This window comes from Aethina tumida, chromosome 7 (genome assembly GCF_024364675.1).
Source record: "Aethina tumida isolate Nest 87 chromosome 7, icAetTumi1.1, whole genome shotgun sequence".
Lineage (NCBI taxonomy): Eukaryota > Metazoa > Arthropoda > Insecta > Coleoptera > Nitidulidae > Aethina > Aethina tumida.
Genome location: NC_065441.1, coordinates 7,106,922 through 7,127,642, shown reverse-complemented (window position 1 = coordinate 7,127,642; position 20,721 = coordinate 7,106,922). Strand labels below are relative to the sequence as shown.

At 30.1% G+C, this 20,721-nt stretch overlaps 2 protein-coding genes across 4 annotated transcripts in view; one reads left to right on the top strand and one right to left on the bottom strand.

Annotated features, from left to right (window-relative positions):
- The window catches only part of LOC109603505 (potassium voltage-gated channel subfamily KQT member 1-like), a 105,252-nt gene that overhangs the window by 31,478 nt on the left and 53,053 nt on the right, over positions 1 to 20,721 (bottom strand). For all 3 annotated transcript variants that reach the window (XM_049970176.1, XM_049970178.1, XM_049970177.1), the window contains exons 5-7: positions 8,262 to 8,352; positions 5,425 to 5,551; positions 4,101 to 4,276 (exon numbers count right to left, since the gene is read on the bottom strand). In XM_049970176.1, the coding sequence (XP_049826133.1) occupies positions 4,101 to 4,276; positions 5,425 to 5,551; positions 8,262 to 8,352 (394 nt within the window). The remainder of the gene's footprint in view (positions 1 to 4,100; positions 4,277 to 5,424; positions 5,552 to 8,261; positions 8,353 to 20,721) is intronic.
- Positions 11,289 to 12,848, top strand: LOC109603514 (organic cation transporter protein). The gene has a single exon (XM_020020012.2). It carries the CDS (start codon positions 11,322 to 11,324, stop codon positions 12,771 to 12,773), a length of 1,452 nt encoding a protein of 483 aa, XP_019875571.1. The 5' UTR covers positions 11,289 to 11,321; the 3' UTR covers positions 12,774 to 12,848.

The window sequence follows — 20,721 nt, the reverse complement described above, 5'->3', positions numbered from 1 at the left end:
CCATAGAAGGAAGGAAAGTTCATAACATGAAATACATAATTGAATGAAATGAAAAATTCCTTATTACTTTCAATTATTGTTCAAATGAATACTTTTTCCGAATCAACTCACATGAGTTTGTTAATTTGATGCATTTAAAGAGATATTTGAAAGTATCAGTTTAGTTTTATTTGAAAATATTTTAAAAATTCACCTCATACAAATTACGGACGCATGTTCAATGTTAAGGTCATTTAAATTAAACTTCGCTTTGCAATTTGTTTTTTAAAATCCATAAAATACTTTATAGTCAAGCAGCAGTTTCCTTAGGAACTCGGGTCAAAATTATCACTTCTAAAAATATATTATATGTATAACAGTTGAGCATGAGTTTAATAAACAAAAGATTTATTACGTCATTCATTATATTTGTTTATAAATATTATTATTCATTTTTGGTTAAATTTTTAACAAAATTGAATTTGAAATTTAAGATTTCAGTGTCTGTTGTATAATATATATTCATAATGTTATTTATTAAATCAGTTTATAAATCATATTAATTTTTTAATAAAATTTGAACATTTTTAATAAAAATTCACAAGGGAAAATAATTAGTAGAATAAGCATTACACATATATATGATAATTGACAGAAACATTATAAATAATTAAATAAGAAGAAAATTTTTTAAATCACATTAAATTATAGCTACAAAAGAAAATAGTTGAAAAGTTATGTATTTTCCACGTCATCTCAGATAACTTTAATGCAAACCAATATAATTTTCATATATTCATAATTTAAAAACCAAAAGTTTTCAAAGTCAAAAAATATATAAGAAATACTCATCAATAATTCCAATCTAAACATTAGTCACAAGTTCAAGATCAAAACATGTTTCTTTCATTAACATGTTTTCTACTCAATAATATTCCATATTGGTAAGAAAAAATTATAAATGTAAAACTTATAGGGTCGTTTTAAGTAACAAAAATAATAAGTATATAAAAGAAATTATAATTGAGGAAATAAATTTATTTTTTATGATTGTAAAACTCGATTTAATTAATTATTTATATTAAAATTAGAATTGTATAATGGTAGACAATAAATTTATATAATTATTTTCAGTTTCACATTAATTTCATACTTTTGCTGAACATGCAAAAGAATATTAAAGATAAAGTTCAAGGTGTTATTATTTGAATTACATTTAACTCTATAATTTATTTTTAAAATCCCCAGGAAAACTAGCCTTAATACCTTTAATTCAAAGCAATATATATTTATATATTCATAATTTAAAAACAAAAAGTTTTCAATGTCGGAGAAAAATATGTAAGAACCACACATCAATAATTCCAATCTAAAAGTTAATCACAAGTTCAAGATCAAAACGTATTTTCTTTGATTAACATGTTTTCAACTCATTAACATTCCATGTTTGTAAGAGAAAATTATAAATGTAAAACTACATACAGTCATTTTAAGTAACAAAGTATACGATAGTAAATGATAGTAATTATACTTGAGGAATTAAACTTTGTGTTTTTTTAATTACAGTTATCTCTTATTTATTATTTGTAATAGGTTTAAATAATTACTTGTATTAAAATTAAAATTGTATAATAGTGAACATAAATTCAAATGTATAAGGAGGAATGAAAAATTAATAACAACAATCGATTAAAGAGAATAATCCCTAATTACTTTCAATTAGAGTCACAATGAGATAGTTAGAAATTTATATTTTTCAACTTCTCCTTAACAAGTTTGTTAGTTTGATGTATTTCAAGAGATCCTTCAATTTATCCGCTTAACTTCATTAAAAATACGCGAAACATTGATTTTAATAACTAAAAGACTAAGTAAATTATTTATTATATTCAAAAAAGAAGCATTTTACGAGAAAAATCAATTGAATATTTATGTCATATAATTGTTAAACAAATAGTGGGTCATATATATGTTCGGTAACAATTTGATTGACAATTAAATACTAAAATATATAAATATTAATTAAACTGTAATTTAATTCTTAGATTTCAATGTCCACGGAACAAAAAAAAATCGCAACCAAATAAATAAGCAATTATCAAAATTACTACTGCTACTGGGTAAATTAATTTTTATATTTGACAAAGAGATATAATAAATAAAGATGTAATAGATAAAAATCATTTGAAAATTACAATTATTTCTTAATTATTTTTATAATTGTAGAAAAAGTTGTAGACCACATACATAGTTAAAATTGTCAAAGAAGTCAAACATGTATATATATTAGGTTCGATTATGTTTTTAACGACACTGATAAATTGATTCCTAGATACCTTTAAAAAATGCTCTTCAAAGATTTTTTTCTATTTATATTTTTTGTAGGAAATTGAACGCTCTATTATTATTATTTCGTTAATAAATTTAGAACAAGTTTAATAAAAAGATATATAAAATATTCATGGTAATATCTATAATATTTCCATAATGATAAAAATCAATAATGTAATAAAATGAGTTTATACAAAGCATAATATGTATTTTACCATTCGAATTTTCTTTGAAATTTAGCTTTTTAGCAATTAATACATCATATTCACAATAAATATAAAACTCTAAATATCAATCACATTTATTAGTATTTTAATTCACAGATTTCATGACCATGAAGGAAAGAAAAATTTATAATATACAAATTATTAAATAACTATCAACAACACTACTGCTAAAAATTAGTTAAATTTTAACAAATTTAAAAAGTCATTTATTAAATCATTTTGTAAAGAAAATTATTACTAAACGTATTTATTAAAACCTTCATAATAATAACAATAATACTTCAATAGTCATAGAAATCAATAATTCTTTATATCTTTTTTTTAAATAATAATAAAATAAAAATTAATTTATTTGAATATCAACACCTTAAAACTTTCAACATTCAGAATAATTATTTATATATTTAGTATAATATATAATATATATTATATAATGAAAAATGTAACAAATTATAATTAACAAATTTAATTCTGACATTGGACTTCTGACGTAATAATAATATAACAATTTGTATTACGTGTCTTGTCCCGCTCTGAAATCTTAATATATTATCTTATGAGTTAATTGAATTGTTTGGAAAAATGTTCGTTAAAATATGCTGATGGTTGACCACAAGCGAGAACACATCCATTATGTAGAAAGCGCATGCTGAAATATTCATAAAATTTCTGACCGATAAGGAAATGATTGTGACCCTAAACATTAACGCAAATCCTGCCACTCTTACGTTTATAAGCTGTCCTATCTTTCAGCCGCGAAATAAAATTTTACATCCAAATTCTGCACTTTAACATCGGCTTATCCTCCCCCTTTTCGCTGACCTTCGCTACGTCCCATAATCGGCACATACTTTTCCTGGGTCTTATTCGATCGACAAATAACCTCACGAATGAGAATCGGAGCTTAAGCCGTCTGAAATTCAATTCAACGGTGATAAAAATCGTGGCATTGAAACGACCACATTTCTAAGTGAATCTTAATATTTTCTCGATAATTATCGTGTTCCATGTGGATGAATAATATGGGACTTCTTAAACAAACAGTTCCTGTGACACGCATACATTTTACCGGGTCGTTTTCCTATCTTTATAGCAGTTTTATTTAAATCGTACCGAACTTTGCTAAGCTATGAATTTGAAATTTTAGGCTTGATGAGCGTTTTGTGGATTGCGGTCAACGGCTGTACATTTTTCCTATCTATGTCCAACGTAATAGGAATTTATTGTTCACAGCCGTGCACAATTTTCAGGTAAAAGCCTCATAATCCGCGAAGGCTCCCATTTGTCACAGAGACCTGTCTTGGAACACAATCGTTTCAAGTAAAAATTATCTTTATGGTATAAAGTCTTTAGATAGATAATTATCTGCCGTATGAAATGTCAATTATAATTGAAAAGTTGCCCATATTATATGATCATATAGCTTCTTCTTCATTGATGACAGAGGTGATATCAGAATGATGAATTTCCGAATTTTTTTAAATGTATATTTTAGAGAAATATACGAAAAAATAAATGACAAAATTTTAACATTAAAAAATATAATATTTCTAAAGCACTTACCTGCCTGTGGATGAACACAACTGACCCCAACAGTCTCCAAGTACCGCCCTGCCTGTCAACATGCAACATACGAAGAATTTGAAGGAATCTAATCCCTCGTATGGCAGACGTGGCGAACACCTGCCCATTGGAACCAAGCGTGAGGACCACAATCGAAGCCACTACCACGATTAAATCTGTAAACAAAACACGAATTGCCAAATCGATTACATCGATACTTGTCTATCATTATTGACAGATTCTCGGCCGTTCAACCGATGGCGATGAATCTACGCAAACTATGTGCACGTACAAAGATTTGCCTGATATAATTTGCATATTATGTGTCGCCCGGAACCACCAATCGATATGGCAAGTTCAAAGCCCGTTCTGATGGAATTCCTGCACTAAATGTCGTATGAGGTGCTAATTTCGTGTTTTAGTCAGTAAATCTGGTTCGAGATGTATTGTCATGTTAATGGATATTTGAGCATATATTTAATAAACAATTGAAATTCAAATAAATATTTACTGGAGAATCGATTATTCGATTAAGTGTGATTAAATGTGTTTATTAACACGTGATTACTTTAAAATGTTGACAAATTAATTGTCAGCATCAAATTAAATTAACTTGGAGATTAAATTAATAATTTAACTCTTTTACTAATTAATAAACTCTCTAAATATTAATATTTGTAGAGTGCAGTATTAATAAAGGATTTCATAAAATTATTATGCAACGAGATATATTATATATGAAATTAAAAATCTGTATGACCTATAGACTTTCAATTATATTAATTAATTATTTTGTAAATATAAATGAAAAAATATATTTTCTAATATTATATTATTATATACATTAGTGGGTATTATTATAGCAACTTTTTAAAATATAAAAAAACCTTTAGAAAATAATCGATATAAATTCACAGAGAGTAATGAAAAACTATAAAATAGAAAGTTGAATTTTGTCCATTAAAAATAAAAAAGTATTTTTTAAAGAATAAAATCAGGTCATATTTTTAATATATGTAAATTGATATAATTATGGCCACTAATGTATATACAGTTTTATAATGATGGCGAATGCGCCGGTTTCAATATTGTCAAATAATAAAATTATATATTAAATAATTCTGTTTTCTGTATTTTTACTACAACAAATATTTCATTGTTACTTTTAAAATTATTTCGTCAATATATACAAAGGTAAATTATTCAAATATGAATTAGTATTGATGTAATTGTTAATATATGAGAATTAGTTCAACAGTATCTAATATATTTTCGTATTGAATTCCATTTAAAACTATATAAATATTTTTTTATAATAACTTACCTATAATACAAATAGGTTTGCGAATGAACCGTAATCTTCCCCAAAATCCCATATATTTGGACCTGCATCCTGCGGACCACAGTCTAACTAAATACTCAACCCCAAAGAAGACGACCAGACAAATTTCCTGAAAAAAAGCACCCATTTAATCTTGATGTCATGAGGCGAAATTAAAAAGCATTGCCATGCGAAATTATTATAAATGTTCGTCATAAATCACTTAAGTTATTAATTTTCTTTATCTAAACTTGCAATCCGAAAGTGACAATGCACATTTCAAATACTAAACTAATTCATCAAAGAGTGAGAGCCTTTGACCTTTTCAAACGTAATTTATTATTTGAGTATTGATTGTCATTCCACGAATATTTTCGTGCTAATGTATCACCAGCAGTCCCCAATTCGACTATTTACCAACAATGATTCCTAATAAATACGTAAGTTAGAGGAACAAATTGATTTTTACGTCACATTTGACTGGCATGCACATATCTTATTCAATAGATAGAAATGACAACTGTCTGAAGATGTTTAAGTTTTACAACTTCGTTTTCAAATTGGAAATCTTGAATATTCCACCTGATATATTTTATATAAATTTCTGCCGGACACTATGAATTGCTTCAAAACTTTGACCCACATTTAGTTAAATAAATTAATGGAAAGTTGTTATTTTACTTTCCCAGCAAACGCAATGGCAATTTCCTAACGTTATAAACAAAAATAAACCGACAAATAAATTGTGTTAATCGATCTGTTTCAGGTGGCACCAAGCAGTACAGTTATACACCATTTTTCACAAGATTAATGTCGTTTTTACGTTGGCTTTAAAATTTTCTAGGAAAATAATTGTGTTGATTATTCACCTTAATTCGCTTGCATGTTACAATAAGCAACACACGATATCGGGGATTCAAACGAGGTCACCAGAAAATTACTTTTAAAGACGGTGTAAATTGAAAAAATAAAATAGACTTAGTTCATGCAAATTGGATCAAATAGTTCCGAATTTCTACTAACACACTAACAGGATATAAAACATTAAAAAAAAACATTTAGAAAAGGTACGTTGAAATGTATTTAAATATTAAAAAAATAATAATCTGATAATTTTATGATATATTTTACAAAATTCTTCAATTTTATATTATCTATAATTACTGTATAATATTTTGGACAATAGATAATTATGAAATTTCTAAAAACTAAAAAACAAAGAAACTTAACAAGGAAATCAATTTAAGGTGGCACCGACCGAAGAATAATGAAGTTTTTATCATCAGTTTATGTTTTTTAATATAATAAAGTTGATTCATCTTCCATTATTATTGGTGTGGTGCTTTAATTTCTTGGAACTTTAGTTTTCATATTCCTTAGTTTAGATATTATCCCTGGAAATTGCATTATTAAAAATTTTATGATGATTAATACCAATTAATGGATTTATTTAAACAACAACAAAATATAAACAAGCCATACAATTAACGCAAATAAAACAGGCAAACCACCCCACAGAAAACAACAACAATGTGAATCCCGCATGCAAGAACACAATTAAAAATTAAATTTACAACCCCAACAGGAACAATGCGTGCTGATACATAATCCCTGTCAGTTTCGTTTTGTTTTTGTTTTTTCACCGAACTGCCGCTCAACAATCCTAAATATACAAGTTTAATTATGCAGAAGGATAGAGTCCGACTAACATATCATATACGGGCAGGATACCAGCGGTTTTCTAACGCAGCGTTCTCGGCCTCTCTTTCATTGTGCCCCAGCCATTATGGCGGTTTTGCGTTGATAGTTTGCAAAGTTAATGCGACGACCGTGTTCACAGTGCACGATCATTTTGTCTGTCCCACACGACGTCACGTTGCGACAATGAGTTTGCTTGTCGAATTGTCAAATATGTAAACGGTAGGTAAGGCCCCGGTCACAATACACGTAATCATAGGACGGTGATGGCTTTGTTTACGCCACCTTTGTGGTTTCTTGGTCGAGATGATCCAGGTTAGGAAAGGGGTGTTGAAAATTTAACTAGCTTCGACTATAAAGAGTTATTCGCCTGGCTCAGGGTTTCTCAAAGTGGAGTACAATTAATCACAGATAAAATTAACTTCGACAATTGTGGAGGTTGGTGATTTTAATCCCAGGGTCATATTTGAAAATAAAACCTGGTTATCTTACTGAAATGGATGATTTTATACAAGGTTGCTATAAAAAATGAATTTTGGAAAACTTGAGCTTAAACCAGGTTGAATGGTATGAATATTTAAAGAACACTTAATTTTCTATATCATCTAAACTTCTAAATATATTCTAAACACTCTAAAACGTTTTTAATTCTTTTATTTATCACAAATTTAACTACAATGGTTATAAATAATATTACAATTTTTATTTTGAAGGTAAATTTTATTATTTCTTCAGCAAGACTGAAGACTTCTTTAACATTTTAAGAGGGTAGGTTAGAATAAACAAGCGAGCAATATTCGAGATGCCGTTTTACTTTATCCGAATACATTAATGTCAAAGTTGATTTATTAGTAGAGACGTGCTTGTGCCTTCTATACAGATAAATACTGTAATCGTGGATCGTTTGAGTTCTACTCGTTACAAAACCTAATACAGCTTCAGACAGAAGTTTCAATGGAAACACTCTTTGGTTTGTTTTCATAAATTAAAATTGCTTCAAGTCTTTATTTACGTTGTTCTTTTTTCTTTCAATTCAAAATTTATTAAAAAAGTTAAAATATAAATTAATTAAGTACATTCACTCTTATTATTTTGGCTACAATTGTATATTATAATTACTTAATAATGTAAGTTATACTCACCATCCAAAAAAGAGTTTCGTTGGCGAAATTTGAATACGTGTCTATCGTTGACAAGACGCTAAATATGAGACAAACTAAAACTAGCATAAACCTGCAACAAAAAAAAACATGTTTAATCATTAATATTGCTTAATGTAATCTAACATTGTTCATGTAAGTAAAATTCGCTAAATTATTCTTTCAAGACCTTAAACACGATGAAATTATAACCTGGATAAAACAATGAATAAAAATTTCCTTCCTGTAGTAGTAGTAAATTTTAAACACCATCAAGGACGTAAATTGTAATTAAAATAATTAGTCAGGAACACTTGTGGAGTTAAACTTTATTCACAAATAAGTCTCAACCAATACAAAGAAATGTCTGAGACGAGACAATTATAATTCTAAAAGGTATTTTACTCAAAACCATGTAAAAGAGAAAAATATGAGATATTTTATTTCCGTCATCTCCAAGTTTATGAAACGTTGAACAGCTTTTATGTTTAGTGAGCGAAACCGCACTCTCCAAATCGACATTGTGGGAACGAAACTATTTCAATTTATAAATTTAAATATCGCGTCACATAGTTGAAGGAATCGATAACAAACTGAACATAACTTTTAACCACAAAACTATTTTAGATAATTTCTTTTATACAAGTAAAATAAAGAGACAAGTTATAATATGCAATATTTATCATAATGTACAATAAATTATCTATTTATAAAACCATTTATATTCTAAAAGAATTCTTATTAAGTAAGTTTTAGAACTTTTAATGTTTTTTTTTTCTGATAAAACAAAGAATACCAATAAAAAACGTTATCTAAATATTTAATGTATGAATTTATTTCAACTTCCATTTTTGGTGCTGTTCAAATATTAATTCAATCTTGCGTTTGACATTCTGTATGAAACTATCGGGTTAAGTAAACTATGTCAGCTACTGAAACATAACGCGACACAAGTTTAAGTTTGGATAAGCCAAATAAGTAAGAAACTTCTCTGGTTACCAAAGTTCGAGGTAATTTTAATCGGGGTATCACCTGAAGTAGTTAAAATACAATTTAAATTATTAGGGGAAATTTGCCGAGTGGAATAGGTCATTTAAATTATTTATTTGCATCATTTATACAGTTTATTATTATATAATTCTACGGAAATATTAATATTAATATTAGTTATAATTTATATTCTCGTATTATTATTATTATTATTGAAATATAAAATGATGATCCCTTCTTAAAACCAACTGTGCAGAAATCTGCTTGGTGGTCCGTGGTTGAGGGATGGCGTCTGATACAAATAGGAGTCGATAATTGGAGCTAAACCTTTTGTAGTTGATGCAACAAACCAGGATTTCAATTTAGTAGGATTGCAAAGCTAATGCCAGTATGCTCCTGATGATATTCAAGTTGAACTTATCCGGGTCAGTAGCTATCTTTAGAATGACCAATTTCGCATCGCGTTCAAATCCCCATATATTGTAGTTTTGTAAATATATTTTTCATGAGGAAATTCCTTCGTAACTAGGTACAAAGTTGGCTTCTTTATTTTCATTTGTTCGATTCGTCTCTGCTATGCTTGTCCAGTTGGATTTTGTGTGTTTAATATAAAATTCAAAGAAACTCCAGCTTTTCGATTGAGAACCAGAAGCTATTTTTCCGGACGTGTGACATACAATATACCTTAGGATGGACAAAAAAAAATGATAAACTTCATGTCTCAAACAAACTCTTATGATCATTTGGATGTTGGGTCAAGGAATTTTGGTTATTGGTAATATAAGGAACCACTGTGTTTTGTCTTTTGGAAGCTTCTCTAAATCCTATATATTTTTTACATACTACGATGCGGTAAAACTAATAAAAATGCATTTTGAATATTTTACCAATAGTTTTATACCCCGAAAAGAATCAACACAACATAATTTTTTATGTTATAATATTTTAAATATTAAAAATAATGAATTTTGAATTAAATATTTGGTTCGTCAACTAGTAATAATTTTAGTAATAATTCAAATTACATTTTTTTTTAGTCTCATAAATAATTTAATATTCAAAAGTTATTTTAATAACAACAAGTAACATTGATACAGTAATTTACACATTTTGATTAATTTCGTTAACCTCTTGTGGCTTAATTGCACACTCGTATATGTAAAAACCGTTTTGTTTCCCTTGGCTTAATTAAATTATCATATGGGTTGTGATAATAAAACACTCACGAAAATAATTTAATTTTTGAAATGAAACTGCAGTGTTATCTATGAAAATATCCCTCTGTGTCCATAAGTTCTATAAGGGTGAGCGATGGAATAATGTCGTGTAATAATTGGATGGAAATAAATTAGTATTTTTTTACCGTAACATCTAATTTTTTATTTTTTTTTTTATAAATTTTAAAAAACCTTATATATAATATAATAAACTCATGTTCAAAATATACACAACTTAATTTCGAGTATAGAAAATAATTAATTTATCAAATAATTTTTCTAGTCTAATTAAAGGCTATAAAACGTTATAAATAACCTGACATTAAACGATAGGTCGCCGACTAAAACACAAAAAAGCACATGTTTGGACATTTATGGTTTACATATTTAACTCCAGCGGATCAGTGTCATAAATCTCGACAAACTTTTTGGTCTCCAAATCCGTAATAGATTAAAAATAAAAGGTCACTACATAAAATACCGAACGAGTTTATGAAAAAAGTAAAAGAACCCATAACGGCATTTTTAATGAAATTATATAGCATATCTTGTGGGAAATAGATGGGACTTTTATATCGTATTTTATGTATACAATAAATGCTTTATGTTTATGTACTTCATGAATTTATTCAATTAACGAAGAAAATAAATTTTGACTTCGATATTAACGATTGAATCTGTTGATGGTGCACACCCAAAGAATGGTCTTGTTAAATAATACATTTAGTCGAATTGTTGCTTACTGTACAGATGCATATAAACAGTCGAGTTACTACAGAAACGTTCTATCAATTGTCAAAAGTAAGTCAAGATAATTTGTCACTCTACACTGTACATCAATGCCAGCAGTTTTATTATGGCAGAAGATCCAGTAATCAAAAATGTTGGTGAATGGGGAAAATTTCAGTTGCTCTTCGTTATTTACATATTTTTGTCGAAGTTCTCTGTAGCCCAACATCAAATTTCGATAATATTTTTGGCACCAAAAACCGTAGACTTCAAATGTGCAGGTGCAAATGACTCGGACATTGGCCAATGTTTAGAAAATTGCGATGGATATGAATACAATACAGAAATTTTTACTTCGACAATCATTACAGAATGGGACTTGGTATGTGAAAGAAGTAATTTAGCGAATGTTGCGCAAACTATCACCATGTTCGGCATACTATGTGGAAACATGTTGGCAGGATATGTATCGGATAGATTTGGCCGAAAATATCCACTTGCCACATGTATTTTACTACAAACTGTAGCAGGAAGCCTAGCAAGTATTTCTCCCAATTTCTATGTCTTCTGTTTTTTGAAGTTTGTTTCAACCGTTGGAACTGGAGGACAAATGGTAGTTAGTTTTGTAATAATGGTTGAGTGGCTGACACAAAAGAAAAGAGGAATTCTCGGCGCATTGTATCAACTACCATTTAATTTGGGTCATTTGTCTTTACCAGGGTTTTCGTACCTCTTCAGAGATTGGAGAGTATATCAATTTTCTTTTTCCATTACTACGTTGCCCCTTATAACATACTACTGTTTCCTGCCAGAGTCCGCTAGATGGTATTTGACTAAAGGGAAGAAAGATAAAGCCGTTAAAACTCTAACAAAAGCTACAAAATGCAATGGCAATCCTACAGACACGATTGAGGACGACTGTGAAAAATTTATAGCAGGTTATGTTGGCGTAAAACGTGAAAACTTAACAGCTTTATGTTCACACAAAATTATGGCCTTTTACACTGCAGGAATATGCTTTAATTGGTTCATTTGTGGATTTTGCTACTTCGGTGTATCCCAATACGTTGGCACACTTGGGGGCAACATATTTGCAAACAACGCCATAGCCGCCCTTCTTGGAATACCAGGAACAATAATTGTCATTTTCACTAGCAATTCTTGGGGAAGAAAAGGAACAACTTTGGCCATGAATGCATTTGCTGCTATCCCTTTGATCGTACTACTTGGATGTCCAGAAGACCCCGAATGGATTCAGCCACTTTTTGCCTCCCTATCCATGTTTGGAATATTCGGGTTATTTTGCATTGCCTACATCTTCGCTGGAGAGCTGTTCCCTACAACCGCAAGAAACGCTGGATTGGGCTTGTGCTCACTTACAGCAAGAATGGCTGCCATGATAGCACCTTACGTACAAAATTTGTCATCCTATGATCCTCGAATACCAGCTGCTATTTATGCAGTTATGCCTATAATAGGATTTGTGGTCACCATGTTCCTGCCTGAAACTTTGAACGCCGAACTACCCTCCAACGTCGAAGAGTCAGAGAACTTCAAAAGGAAGGGCTTATTTAAATAATTATACATTCATATACTATTATATCATTAAAAATCTGATGTAATTTGTTTACCAAGAATTCATATTTTATTACTACTCTCAATCTTTTGTGAGATTTAAAAATGAAGTGAAATTTGAGATATAAGTGTGTACAGAGTAAAAAATAACACAATTAATTAACGAAGGTTACTCCTCACAGTTTCGATCTTCATCGATGTTATCTAAGGCTATGAAAGCGTAGATTTGCATTATTATCTAACCGTTATAAACCAAGTTCTCACAATTCCTGTACATTATATCTGAAATATTTATCCGATCTCATCCATTAACCATAAAACTCCACAGTTAAGAACCAAGTGAAATAATAAAATCAAACACGACATATCATGAATAAACATGAAGTCGGACCGACCGTACGTCCCATAAAGGCAACAGTTCGAATCGCCACCGGAATTTTTTCGCAAATCCCTCCAGATTTCTGGTGCGAGATAAAAGACGGCAGTTTATGGCCAAGGCCGTTCGGAAAATTACGCAATCCGTAATAGTTTGCATAATAACCAAACCGTGATAATGGGCTCTGGGAGCTTGCACGAATTTTGCGGGCCGGTCACGAAGAGTTCGAGACACATCACTTTAAAAATCATATCGGTGTCTGGGAATTACATGCAATATTCCCATTAGGTTAAAATTAAGTGTTCTGTTAGGTAAATTATTGGTTCACATTGTTTTGGACTACTATTTAGTGGGTGATATCAAAACTTTTTCCAGGCAAATGATTATATTTGATCTGATCAATTGACTGACATTTTCTTTTAAGTAATCCAGAGTTGAAAGTATATTATTATGAGGTTACTCCAAGGAATACTAATAGTAATGGAAGTTGCTGTGCTGATAAGTGAAATAATTGTCAAAGAGATACTCCCAGACTTACAACCTTTTCAACTTTGACCAAGTAGTTTAGTGCTAAAATATTTTCCATTCATTCAGTGGAATCTGCTTTTAACAGCTAGTTGAGGTTGTTGAATTCACTATGACAATATGTATTGAAGAGTATGTTAAGGAACAAACATAAGAGGTCTTTTATTTACAACAACAGATAAACTAATAAAGTCAAAAAATGACTCCTCACAAAGAAACAAAGACAGTTCTATCAGCTAGTAAGTTGAAGACTTCAACATCCACATAAACTCAGTTCCCCAGTCATGGCATCTTTTCAACATTAACCAACTGATTCAGTGCTAAATTATTTACTAACAAAGAAAGGATGGAGTCTTCATTTAACAGCTAGTTTAACTAAATTAATAAACACAGTATAATAATGTGTATTGGAGAGTGCCCTAAGAAATAAAGACAACAAATATTAACTGAAACATTGAACGTGGGAAACTAGTAAATGTCCCGTTTACCTCTTTTGAACATATTAAAGACGATTCATGATGATAAAAGCAAATTTTTGCAATTCTTAGTCAAACTCTTTAAAAAAACAATGGCAATATATACTAGTAAGGTGAGTACATCAACAACCACACACATTCTGTTCCTCAGACTTAGTACCTTTTCAACTTCCAATCCAAATGGATCAGTGCCTAAATATTTACTAACAATGAAAGCGTGGAGTCTCCATTTAATGAACACAATATGGTAATGTGTATTAAAAGGTGTCTTAAGAAATAAAGATAATAGAGGTCTTTAATTTACAATATCAAATATTGACTGAAACATTGGACGTGATAAACCATGTCTCGTTTGCTTCTTCTGAACAAAAACATGTTTTTTGACAACAAATCATGGTATGTGTGGTTTATAACTAAAGGTAGGGACATCAATATCCACTCTACACTCTGTTGCACAGACCTTTCCAACTTTGACCAAATGTTTCAGTGCTAAACTATTTACCAACAATGAAGCATTTAATAGCTAGTTTTTACTTTCTTACATAACTTTTAATAATTTCTTTTCTATTTATAATAGTTTACTTTAATATTCAATATATTTAATAAAATCGTGTCTCCGATAAACTTAATTCATTGCTATAAATAAATTAATACAGCTCCATGATCCATAAAAAACAAAACTTAATCATTATACGAATTAGCATGACCTAACTCAATCAAAAACCTTTAAACACCGGAATAACCGTGAATATAATCCTATTATAGTGGATATTATCAAAAAGTTAGTTTCCCTTATACTTGTAAATTGTCGTGAACAAGAAAAATAGTCTAATAGTATCGTAATTAAGATGTTAAAACACGAAGCGTGAGGATGTCCTGGCTCATGCAATAATCCCATTAGGATTAAATTAAGTGTTTCCAAAAGTCGTTTGTAGAAATGTAGTTCATTTGTATTGTTATCCGAAATTGGCCAAAAAGATACACATTAAGCACCATAATTTAGATCATCATCACAGGATCTCTCCAACACAGTGCCTGAGACATAAATAGTTTGGCAATATTAAAATGAAGATGTTGTACAGTTGCATGTGGCGTGTTAAACCAGTCGATACAAGCAGAAATGTTATTAAACAACGGTATACAATACAAACAATTGATACTAGCGTGAAACGATAACAGTGCCAGTTATGGAATAAATTATGATTTCAAGAGATAAATACACACAGGACACAACAGCAGCGTTGTTTAAACGCCCGGCGAAGTAACATAATTACGCAGACAAATTATAGAAAAACACATGGGAAATATCATATTCTCTTTTGTTCTCGATTCTGCTAAAATGTTGTCCATTACGAACACACAATACAGTACTGTATGGTTTCACTGGTTAGGCAGAGCATTTTTATTGGAAAAACATTTATGTGGAGTTTAGTTTGGTATTTACTATTTATGCTCGAGGCAACTCGAAAACAACAATTAAATTCAAATGTATACAAACTTGTTAAAATAAAATAAATAAATAAGTACATAATACTGTTATCCAAATGCACTTTTTTTTCTCGTATTAAAATTGTTTCATATTGCGTTCGTTATAAATCGAATTATTACATTTTTAATTTATAAACTACATTTTTTGTACTTTTATATTTATTTACTTCAAGCTCCAATTATCACTAGTACTGAATGGTACTGTTTCAGCTTTTTTTCAGCTACTTTTTGGACAGTTCGTTTTGATGTCCATTAAACAAAGTACCTATAAAATGATTTTCAAAATTATACAATCCCAGTGCAAATTTTATATTCAAATGTAACCAGCAGTGGATGAATAAGGGCCCCAATATCCAATCGATAAAAAAGATTTTCCGTGCAACTGTTTATAAATGAGCTTCTGTAAACATCATGAAAATTAGTATAATGAAATTTTATGACTCGACCACACCATTTTCAGTTTTCATTTTATGGAATATTTTCTATACAATTAAAAATTTGCTTTGTTGACAGTTTTGTTTCTTTTGTGCAAAATAATAATATATAACAAGAAATAAAATTTCAGTACTAATTAAACTATTAGAATCATTTTAATCAATTATTCTCTAGTGCTTAATAAAATAAAAATATAAGGTTATAAACGTGTTTTAACAGAATTTTTGACCGTAACTGGAACTTTCAAAATTTCGAACTTGCGTGATTTTAATAACAAATGTATTATTGCTTCTATTATCACCCATGGCGTGAGCGCCACCGGTCATGCAACAAAATTCAATAATAACCCGGTTGCTGTGTTAATTACTTTATAAAAATAATAATCTGAATCATGTGGGGCAATTATCATATTGAATAATAAATAACCGCACAAAATCAATCGAGACATCACATTTTCAACCTTCGCCATTGTCTTCATTGTATTCTATTATTTATAAAAAAATAAAAAAAAAACGCGTGTCACTCAAGCTGTCGCAGTTTCTTTTTATTTTCCCAAGATATTTAAAACAAGTTGAATCAATAAGTTCCGGAACAAGTTTAGGGAACAATTTGAATCTCGACAGGGTTTGTTTCTCAACTCCTTTCAGGCACTTCGCCAGTACAAATTCGTGGAAAAACTCACAATAATTGCGGCGTCAGTTTCTCCGGGGACTTTGCGTTGCGCGTGGCAATAGCTTCGGAGCTTGCACGCATTAATTTTCAGCTCCGCTCCAAAATCGAGGATCGAAGCGTATCAAATCAAACGATTCAACTACGAAATCTAGTTTAAAGGTAAAAAATTTAACAGTGAGCGAATTCGAATTCCGCGTGAAACCGGGAACATCCGACTGACCTACATATTTTTCCCTGCCGACACATAATGCACGCACCGAAAAATCCCGAAAGTTAAAACGAATAATTCTCCACTTTATTTACGAACTTCTGAATTCACCCCCGAATAACATTTGAATGTGATTTTATAACTTGAAGGAAAATGAGAATTTCCATTAGACGGCATTTTCATAATGTCATTTTTTTCGACTAGTTTACACGGTCTGGAACTTCAAAGGAATTGCATTTGTTAAGCCAGCTACTAACGGTAAGGCGGTTTTTGAAAATTTTAATTCGTCATCTGAGGCCTCTGTGTTTTAAATTGTTATATTATACCTTTGATTTTACTCAACCATATTTGCTCTTTAATATAATATAATACATCATTATAATTATTATAACATAATTTAACTGTACCCTCGTTTCTAGGTTTTGCTCAGCAAACAAAGTATAAAGTTTCATATAAATACGAACGTATTTACTTTATAAAACACAGTCGCAACTCTGAAGTCTCTAAACTGAAATAAAATATTGGAAACATTTAATACACATTGTTTTATTCGAAATTAATATCGGTGACATTAATACAAACAGTGTCAAGGTTTAGCGATCGATTTGAAATTGTCAGTTAGCATGATTTTATAAAAGATTATCACTTGTACGTATTTAATTTAATATTTTTATTCCTTATTATATTAAATTCACACAGGTAAATTGAAGGTTTATTGTTTAAAAATTGATTAGACTATTATTTTAAGTATTTTTATTGTGAATAGAATGTATATCGTAAACGAAAATTGATTTCATTAAAAACAGTTTATGTGAATAGTAAAGAAGTTTTTGAAAAAAAAAATAAGGTAAAGCTTTGGATAAAAGAAATTGATTTGTCATTTACCAAATTTTTCTTCAATGAATGCTTATGGAGATTTTTATCATTATTATTGAAATATAAATACAAGGGCATTTATATATGTCAATATTTATTTCAATCGAGTGTTTATCCATGTTTCGCCACAATTGAACCAAATTTTTACGACAATTTACCATTTTACACCCGGAGACAATATATTATAAGAAAAAAACCTACTCCAAAGAATCAATTGTTTGAGATGAGCAGGGGATAATTTTCTTTACATTTATTTTGTTTCATTTGAGCGATGACATTAGGAAAAAGAAAATGTTCCATCACGACAATGCGCCAATTCGCACATCCATTATTGCAGCAGCCAAAATCGATGAATTAAAGTTTGAATTGTTTCCACACTCACCCCATTCGTCAGATTTGGCCGCGTCGTATTTACAATCTTGAAAAAGTGGCTTAATGATAAAATATTTGTCGGTTATTACCAACAAATATTTTATCGTCCTATTGGATAATGTTTATGCTATTTTGAAGAGCACGACATTTCTCACTACAAATAGGGTATCAAAGCTATTGAACGTTGCTGGAAAAAGTATATCGAGCTATTTTCGTTTTTTTTTTTTTGAGCTTTGTTTTGTTAGGTATATTTGGAACTGCCCTCGTATAAATTAGTTAGTTTAAATATACGAATAGGGTACGAATAAGTTTTAATTTGTTACAGTTGTAGTGCAATTTAGAAAAAATATACAGTATCGTTTTATTACCTTTTTCATTGTGACCTAGATTAAACAACGTACAATTATAATAATCAATACTATCGTAAGTCATTAATATACGTGACTTAATGAATTTTAACCAGTAAGATTGTCGTTTAATGCACAGAATATTGTTTATTAAATTATTTATTATAAATGAAAATATATTAAACGTAAAAAATAATAAAAATGTATTGCATATTTTAAACATATATTTTAACTTTAATTTATACTTTTACATGAATGTCTGGATCTTTACATTAGGGTAAACTTTATTAAATAATTATAAATATTTATATTTACATCTTTACTATAATTTACAAAATTTTAATCAAGTTATAATTTAAAGCTTAAGATTTAGTAAAAAGGAGCTCAATTATTAAAAATTTAAGGTTTCATTTTGATTTTAGTTATAATTTCCCATTTAAAAATTCGTAGAAGGCAAGTAATGGAGTACAAGTTTTCTCAGAGATAAAATTAAATGAAAGAAGCAAATAAGTTCAAATTAAAGAAGACTGAAATCTCCTAATTTTAAAGTTCCCCCACAAATTAGTCCTAATTTAATTAAAAAATATTTTTCTCTATTTATATGTAAATATTTCTTTAATTATGGTATTAATAACTTGATATTCAAAGCAGTGGGTAAGTTAAGTGTAACTGTTACTTCCCTTTCCTTGTGACCTTGAACATTTTACAGCAAATTTAATAATATTAATGAATACTTACACAGTAAAATGGTAGAAAAAACACAGCCAACCGCCAGGATGTTCCAGGAACACGTACGTTCGTTCCTGGCACGTCTTGCCTTTTTTGTGGTGGAAAACGTATTTCGCCTTAAACGCCTGATCGATGGGCAAATATATGGGATAGTATGGATCGGGTACACCCCTCGGAGTGTCCGAGGGCCCGTCCTCGGGCTCGTCGTCGTCCACCTCGTCGGCTACATCGGACGGTCTGATCAAATCACTACTCTTGCAGAGTTTCCGTTTCAATGGGGTGGGCACCCGTTTATGATGGGGATTTTCTTTGAAACGGGACACGTGGTGGCCCCGGATTCTTTGGAGGAACGGGAGCTTCTCGTTACAGTCCTCGGTCAGTTCGTCCTCGCTAGCGGATTTAAACCTTGAGGGAAAGTCGATTTGATGCTGGTACGGTTTGGGAAGAGCGTCGGTAAAACACATTTTCAGAGTTGTTTTATGACCAGTGTAAAAATTATTGGAGCATTCACACAAACCACTATATAATACTTTGTTTTGAAACATGTAACTCTAATTACTAAAGAACAAATGGCCTATATACTATTAAAAAAATGTATATTATACCTGTAAAACACCAACAGAAAAGTGTTGAACAAAACTTGTAAAATTGCTTTTAAATTCTCCATGAATTGCGCAGACAGAATCGTAATTTTCAATTACAGGACATTACCAATTAAAAACAAACTGCACAACACTTCCCTCGCGATACGCTTTGTTAGAAAATGGAAATTTGAATATGTATGCCGCGAAATTAGAAGGTTACCGCTGAGTGCTCCAATAATATGTTCATTGAAATTTAAATCAATTTGCTACATTCAGGTTAGGAAATCCGGATAAATGTTACCGGGATTTGCGTAATCCGCGGAAAGGTTAATTAATTATTTGAGGGGACTGAGACAAAACTAACTCTGATGTAGGTTCTTGGGGGATGTCCCAGTGACGATATCAAAGGTTATATTTTTGTCTGTAAATTTAAATCCAAACATTTTCGTGCTCAATTAAGGCAGACTAACTAACTGGGGGTAGTAATTAAAATAATATAATGAATTTAATAATGAGACACCGTCCAAAAAATTCCAAATCACCGCATGAAGTGTGTAATTATCGAAAAACACCCCTCATCAAAACTTTCATTTGTAATTATCCGTGACTTGTTCATGTTTTTCCGAATTCCGGATACCTAACGATATCCCTTATATTTTCATAAGTCAAAGGAAACAAATATTGTGTACGACGACGGACTGTTATGCCAGCTCGTTAGGCATCTTTTCCTCGCAAACAACCCTTCAAACAATCACTGGAACGTTCCCGCTTACCGGCTCATTATGTACAATACGACACTACATGGGCGTACGTCAATCCACAATACGTATTTCTCAAACACAAGGCTCTTTGTGCACTTATTTA

What these genes read in the sequence shown, in the direction of transcription:
- LOC109603514 (XM_020020012.2), top strand. Translation starts at nt 11,322, where the DNA reads ATGGCAGAAGATCCAGTAATCAAAAATGTTGGTGAATGGGGAAAATTT.